General features: G+C 45.9%; 1 protein-coding gene across 1 annotated transcript in view; it reads right to left on the reverse strand.

Annotated features, from left to right (window-relative positions):
* The window catches only part of BNC1 (basonuclin zinc finger protein 1), a 28,457-nt gene extending 20,906 nt beyond the window's left edge, over positions 1-7,551 (reverse strand). Inside the window, exon 1 of the mRNA XM_087429142.1 lies at positions 7,515-7,551. Coding sequence (XP_087285268.1) covers positions 7,515-7,523 — 9 coding nt within the window. The 5' untranslated portion in view covers positions 7,524-7,551. The remainder of the gene's footprint in view (positions 1-7,514) is intronic.
* Between the last annotated feature and the right edge of the window lie 358 nt (positions 7,552-7,909).

Below are 7,909 nucleotides of genomic sequence, written 5' to 3' on the forward strand. Positions count from 1 at the left end.
GAGCTGACTCAGCTGAGAGACTTCTTGCCTTTCCTTTTTTTCTTCTTCTTGGAACAAGAATATGATGGCTGGACTTTAGAAGCCATTTTGCGACCATGAGGCAACCTTGAGGTCAAGCCCTGAGGCTGGCTGAGCAGAAAGGATGCTGACTGTTATTTAGGAGCTCTTTTCCTAGTAGCCAAATGTAGTTCCTAATTTACACACTGATTGTCCTGCTGAACGTGGAAAGGGCCACACAAAAACCATGTGAAAATGGTGAACTAGTAGAAATCACCAAGGCCAAGTTTAGAGTCTGTGGTCCTCTCTTAAGAGTGAGATTCTAAGACTGTGCCAGATTCTCAGTAGTAAGAATCATAATTCCCCAACTTAAAATCAAAGGACCCAGGGCCGGCCCCGTGGCTTAGTGGTTGAGTGAGCGCGCTCCACTGCTGGCGACCCAGGTTCGGATCCCGGGCTCGCACCGACGCGCTGCTTCTCCGGCCATGCTGAGGCCGCGTCCCACATGCAGCAACTAGAAGGATGTGCAGCTATGACACACAACTGTCTACTGGGGCTTTGGGGGGAAAAAATAAATAAAAATAAAAATAAAAAAATCTTTAAAAAAAAAAAATAAAATCAAAGGACCCAGTCTGCTAAATCACAAATCACTTTTTAAGTTGCTAAGCTTTAGAATAAAAATGCTTCAAGTTTTCTCAAGTTATATTTTTAAATGTTCAATATAGACGATTGCTGTTACTATGTTTGAGTCCTTGAAAACCGCAGTGCATATCAAAAACTGCCAATCAGGATCTATAATACAAGATGTCTTCTAAAACAGCTGGACCACCCTTAGCTTGTGGGCAGAAGGCTTGGTTTCTCTTCACCTACAGTGAAACTGTCATTCTCATTCTCTCTGTGGCTGCAGGGCTAGCCCTCCTGGTTCAGGAATCTGCATCATTCAAGGGTGGGAGGTCTCTACCCTACTGCTCTTTAGAGCTGCTCTGCCTCTTACACACTTTTTGTACTTCTTACTTCTCTTACTAGAATTGGAGTTTTTTGCTCCCAACCTCCCCTCCTCTCATTTTTCTCTAACTTCTTTCAATTTTTAAGTTTTCCACTGTTTTACTTACTATCTTTACTTACTACCACTATCTGCCAGCTGGGCAATAAGGACAACTGGGAAGAAGAGAGAAGAAAATCCACGAGGTCCTTTTGTGTGAGGTAGCTTATCTGCTGCTGGCAGCACTAGACTAAAGCCCACCTGGAGAAACACACACAGACCGGACATTCATCTTGTGCCATCATCTTCCATTAGTAGTTTGACAAAATGATACCAATTTATTTAACAAATTGTTGTTGTTAAATTGTTAATTGTTGCTGTTTTGTGTTTGTTTTTAAAGCATCTACCATGGACTGATAACCACAGGGGACCTCATGGGGATACAAAGATGAGGAACTCCCAGTGTGTGTGCTAGGGGAGCACGTGTTTTCACTGGGGAAGAAAGTTATACAACTTGATTGGTCAAGAATAGCAGAGCAGAGAATACGACTTGTCAAAAACTAGTGTGAGTCATTCACTATATGAAAACCTAGCAATTCAAAAGATACTAAAAACAAACGAAAAACTCATTGGCTGCCTTTACAGAATGCTAGGGAACCAACTAATTATTCTGAAAACTGGAAAACAAAGGGAAAAAAATCATGTATCCTTTTTTATACAAACTGTACTCTAGGGTAACTGAATCACTGAGGAGACAAAGATTCTCTTTACAGAAGTATTCCAGTGAATAAATCAATGAAGAAATTAGAATACCACCATTCTGTAACTCCTAATGAAAAAGACGACAACCAGGTCATTTGCCTATGGATGGAAGGATACATACTACTATGTATGAGATGTTCTTGCCAAAAAAGTTCAAATCTGAATCAGATCAAGCCTCTGGTCAACTCCAGTTTACAGAAAATACAGAGGATAGAGGAATGTTTAAATGATACCACAAGGAAGCAATCACCAAAATCCAGACTGGGGAGCACTCTACAGGACAAATGACCCAGCTTTTTCAACAGATAAATTACAGGGAAAGAAGTAAAGAGTAAACCTACAGATTAAGAGAGACAATGTACCTTATTTGGATCCTGATTTGAACAAACCAATGGTAATACAAAGTTTACAAGACGATCAAGGAAATTTGAACACTGACTAGAAATTTAATGACACTAAAGAGTTATCGTTAATTTTTTTTTTTAGGTGCAATAAGGTATAATGCTTTTGTTTAAAAAAAAAAAAAGAGAGAGCCTTTTCTTTTAGAGCTGTATGTTAAAATATTTGTGAATGAAATTATATGATGCCCAGGATTTCCTTCAAAGTAATCCAGTGTTGGTAATGGTGGGGTGAATGAAATGGGATTGGCTGAAAGCTGATCACTGTTGAATCCCCGAGCTTCATTAAACTAATCTAATTTTGTTTGAAATTCTCTATAATAAAGAGTGAAAAAAATAAGATAAATCAAGATTCCCCTTGTCCCCCAAACTTTAGTTTTGAGTGAGATGGCAGACATAGAGGGAGAGAACAGTGTTGTGCAGAGAGGCCAAAGGAGGCTTCCTCCAGGAGGCAGCAGGCATGCTCTCGTGAGTGCGTGCAGGAAATACCAGTCCTAGGCTTACCCTGCTCATGAGTGTCAAGCCCAGGAGGCTGGACCACAGAGTAGAGGTTTCTGTCACGGGCACTGAGAGCCGACCCAGAAAGGCAATATAGGATGGAGGTGGGGATGTCCAGATGGGCACCCAGGAGTCTCTCTGTTGGGTTCATGGAAACATCAGGGTTCTGAACAATGAGGAGATACTGTTTAGCATAGTTGAAAGGACTCGGGAAGACTGAGAAACCAGGTAGGCAACACCTGCAATATAAAAATGACACTAAAGGAGAAATGACACAATCTGGTTTCTCTCTGCAGATGAGTGAGGATGAAAAGAGAGATCAGTCAAAGAAAACTGAAAGCACGAAGGGTCTGGCAGAGAAAGAGGAGGTGGGAGGTAAAACTCAGGGGACAGACATTAGGCCATGTCTATCTGTGAGTAGAAAGTATGCATGACACACTCGTAGTGTTCTCTTGCTGCTCAGTTCAAAGACGGTGATGGGGAAAATACCTGTTCTTTTGATCTCTATAAATCAAAGTATAAACTCTGTGCCAAAATAATTTAACAGCTGTACCTTTTTTCTTAAAATTACTTGTTCCAAAAATGGAAAATAAAAAAAGTAGAAAAATATGCAAATATTACCTTAGAAACCAAACCAAATTTTTCTTCTTTAAAAAACAACAAGAAAAAACTATACAGAAATATAAATGATAGGGATGCATTTTTTCCTTTATAACCTAAGTTTGGGAGACCTCAGAGGTAATCCTCAGAAACCTTTGATAACAAAAACGGACGGACATTAACTGCACGTGTAGGAAACTTCTGAACACAAATGAGTCAGCCTGAGGAAAAAAACCAAAAACAAAAACAAAAAAAAGACATTTACACTTAAGGATAATTTTAACTAAGGTGGCTAGTTACACAAGCAATGCAACTTCACTACTGCTGCTGATGCAAAATAACGATAAAATTGTGAACATTTCTAAGTAAAATTTTGCAAACATTTCTTCCAGGAATTTTACGAGAACTAGATTTTAAAAACTAAGTGTAAAAAAAAACCCTTGATTTTCAAAATGAAGTTTTTAAAAAGAAAAGATCAGAGTTAGTTAAATTATGCCATTCTGATCACTGCCTTAAAATTCAGCATGGTGTATCATGAAATGTTAGAGTTGTCTGTATAAAAATTTTACCTTCACAATGAATAATCCAAGAAACAATCAGAGGTCAACAGAACAAAAACAATGGTTCTGGAAGCTGGTGTAGACCCGGAAAATAATTTTTATGTTTGTTTGAGTGTAAGGAAGGATGATACAAATAATCTATAAGAGGAGACAAACTAATACAACTATATGAAAAAAAAAGTTAGCAGCCTGAATTAGAGTACCCGACACAAATCATTTCCCTCCACATAGGCTGTTTGGACCTATCCTTCACATTTTATTTCTCCAGCTCTCTTTTCCCTTACATTAGCTGGGTGAAATTATCATCCCCCCAAGGCAGAGTCCTCCTGTGATTTGTTAGGTGGTTTATAATAATGAGACCACGTGTGGACGGGAACAGCAATACCCGTTTGCCTGTGACTACGCGAAGTCTGAGAAAGCCCCAAACTGGACCCAGGTGAAGCAGATCTGCTCTCTGTTTAGACTCACCCTTTTTGGATAAAATAGGCATGTGTCTGTGAAGAGAAATGGGGCCACACTGGAATCCTGGAATTTCCAGCATTAGGAAAAAAGGCTTCAAAGAATGACAAGATAAGAGGAAGTAAGGTTTTCAGGTGGAAACCAATTTAAAAGGAAAAAAAAAAATTTCCAGATGCCCCTTCTGCATAGTACCTAGTTATCTTTAACATCTCTCAGATAAGTCATCAAAAATAAAATATCTAAATAAACAAATAAAATAAAAAATATGTCATAGAATACTCGGAGTAAGCTAATTAAAAATATTTATTGACTCCCTAAATCTTGATCTTAGATAGCAAAAAGATGGATGGCTCAGCACTGAGATTTCACCTTAGGGTATTTCTATTTCTTTTTAAACAGGGCTGTTTCTACAAAAGTAACTCACTCTAAATGACATCTGTAGAGGTGAAAATTCACCCTGGGGTATAGCATGCTCCTCCTGCAAGTAATTTACCTTGTGGAATCTTCAGGGTAACTCTTTTAACGGCCACTGTCAAAATAACTTCTAAAGTCATATAGAAAAGCTAAAAGACACTTCTGCCCCTCATCCTGTAGCTGGGGTTTAATTTTACCAACTGAACTTTTAAAATGTTTTCCCATTTATATTTATCCCTATGCATGCATAAATGATAAAACTATGCTTAAAGGACAATTGATTTGTTCCACAGGAAAACCTATATGGTTTTTCTCACCCAATAGATTGGATGGTCCTTCTCTCCAAGCTGATGATTCTGAGGTACAGAATGTGGGCACGGGCCTGGGATGCAGGCCTAACTGCTGCATGGGAGAGATGTAAAAAAATAAAAAATAAAAATAATCCTCTATGCAAACCTTACACTTCCACGGCAATTACTCCATGTTGGTTAATATTTCTAATGTGAATTATAACTAGAGCAAACAGATCATTGTTTCACATCCTAGTAGATATCAACAGCCAAATAACCACTTCAAACTACTTTCTCTCTGACTGAAGGAGGAACATGTCACTAAATCCTTACTATTCTGAAGGGAATAGAATCTATGGGCACAGATGACATTTCAAATTAAATTATGCAGATGTCTGAACATAATTATGAGTTCCCAAAGTGTTAGCAGCACTTGTGCTAAGTGAAGATTTCACCACCTCTTTCAGCATTTAACTCTAACAGGAAACATGTTCACCAGCAGTTTAGTTGAAATAGTAATACTTTCTCCGTGAAATTCAAGTTAGCAAACTTATTAGATGAGAAATCAAATGATGACTCACATCTTATTCTTTTAGGCATGCCAAAAAGGATAAAGTTATTTATCAAAATTCATCATAGCAAAAGTGGTGGTGATCTTTTCACACCTATTTCAAGCAAAAAACAAATTCTGGAAAACCTGTAACCTTTGAAATAATGTTTTTACATGATGTACAAAAAAATTTGTTTCGACATATACAACTTTAATGAAGTTTTAATAATATATATTAACGGATTTGGAAAGGGACAATTGAGAATCCTGTATATTTATCACTGAACAAAAGTTTTAACACAGAAGCATGTATTTGTAAACTAAGTCTAAGAAATCTTATGAAAAGATCTCATGAAATCTAATAGCAAATTAAAACAATAAACAAGGAATGAAAGGACACCAGAAAAAAAAACATCTGCCAAATGCTGTTTTTCAATTCACTTACTGTCAAGCCAAAATCTTTGTTGCTTTGATGAGAATATATTTTTAAAAAATTGTTAGATCTGCTCCGCCTGCCCTCAGCTGCAGTAACACATGTTCTCCCCTACACACACTCACACTCACACACACCCCCTCTGACAGGGATTCCCAGGACACCAGTGGGGCCTCTTTTAGGCCCCTTAAGCGTTAACAGCAGAGGCCTGGCTGCGACCAGGCATCTGGCCCGATTTAAACGCCCTATCTTCAGAGGACTGCAGTGGGCACAGCCATAAAACTAGGGGACGTTACCGAACCTTAGAGTGTCTGATCCCCTCCCAACACAATTTTACTCATGCAATTAAGGGTGCTAGCTGGCATTCTAATTAACTGTCAAACTCAGACGGTGGCAGCCCGACAGCCACAAAGAGATGCCTTAAATGAGAAGAACATGTTTCTACACCGCATTCGAGAAAGTTTGGCTCCGAGCTATGCACTGATTAATATCAGACCTCCTCCTTCACTCGCCTCCCGACGATCTTGTCACATCTGGCTGACAAATCCCGAGGAGCTTATGCAAAGCCAGGCGGCCGTGGGGGTCGGTGCCGGCCGGCGGCGCCCGAGGGGCAGCGGGGACCACGCGGGGGCCCCCTCTTCCGCCCGCGGCCCCCTGCCCCGCCGCCACCGCGCGGTCGCCGACCGGGAACCGCCCGGGCGCTCCGGGCCGGGAAGCCGAGGGTCGCAGGGTCCACCCAGGGGGCTGCGGGTCGCGCTGACGGAAGCGCGGGGCACAGCCGTCCGCCCGGCGGCCAAGCCCACTCCTGTCACTTGCAGATAAACCACCTCAAGCGGCCGGAACCGGGTCTGTCTGGCGTTTCCGTGGAGGCACTCAAGCCCGACCCCATTCCCCGCGCCCGGACTGCGGGCACACGGCGGGCGGGCCGCCGTGACCCGGTGGAACCCGCCGCACGCCCTGCCGCCGTCCTCCCGGGAGCTCCCGACCCGACCCGTCTGCGCCTGACGGGCCGTTTTATACAAACATTGTCCCCAGGCGACAGGAGCCCCGTCACTGCCATTCGCCTGTCCCCGCATTTCTCAGAGTGACAGAAGGTACCTGCCGCCTGGTTCTCCAGAGACACGGAATCCAGGGAGCAGAGCGGCCAGCGCGCAACGCGAGCGCTTTAGTCACTTCTGAGGTAACGGCGGCTGAGACGGCGCGTCCGACGGCCCCGGGCTCCAAGTGGCCGCGCTGAGGCGGCGGGCGCGGTGCGGGGAGGCTGACGCCCGAGCGCTCCGGCCCGCGCTTCCCACGCGCCCGCCCAGCTGTCCCGGGCACCGGCCGCTCGCCGCCGCGGGTCGCGCACTCGGGGCGCGTCGGGCGGCGACGGGTCCGGGCGCCCCCCTGGCCCTCCCACCCCGAGAGGCGCGCCCTCACGCCAAGCTTCGCGGAAGGGCCGCGCCGCCGCGCAGGCGGCCCCTGGGAAGGTGGCCCGGACGCGCCCCCGGGACCGACGGGCTCAGGGCCCCGCGGCGCCCCCGCCGCCCCGCCCGCAGAGGGGCCGCGCACCCGGGAGACGCCGCGCTCACCTCGGCCATCGTGCGGCCGCTGCAGTGCTGCGGCGCCCGGCCCGCGTCCCCGGCCCGGGCCGCCCCGCGTCCGCCCGGCTCGGCGGGCGCCGCCGCCTGCAAGCTCCCGCCGTCGGGGCCCGCCGCGGCCGAGTGGGCGGCTCCCTGGCGCCCCGGCCGCGCGGCGCGGTGACCGCCCCCGCCCCGCGTGTGCCCGCACGCCCGCCCCCTGCAGCGGGGGGGGGGGGACTCCTCCCCGCCCTTCCCCCTCCCCCTCCGCCGCGGCGAGAGGCTCCGGGCGCTGCTGCGCCGCCGGGGAGCCGCCTCGTGCTCGGGCGGCCGCTCCCGCGCTAAGTCGGTGCAGCTGAGGCGAGGCCGGGGCCCGCAGACGGCGGAGAGCTCGCGGCGGCCGGCGC

This window comes from Ceratotherium simum, chromosome 3 (genome assembly GCF_057802395.1).
Source record: "Ceratotherium simum simum isolate JZ-2026a chromosome 3, ASM5780239v1, whole genome shotgun sequence".
In the NCBI taxonomy this organism is placed as follows: Eukaryota; Metazoa; Chordata; class Mammalia; order Perissodactyla; family Rhinocerotidae; genus Ceratotherium; species Ceratotherium simum.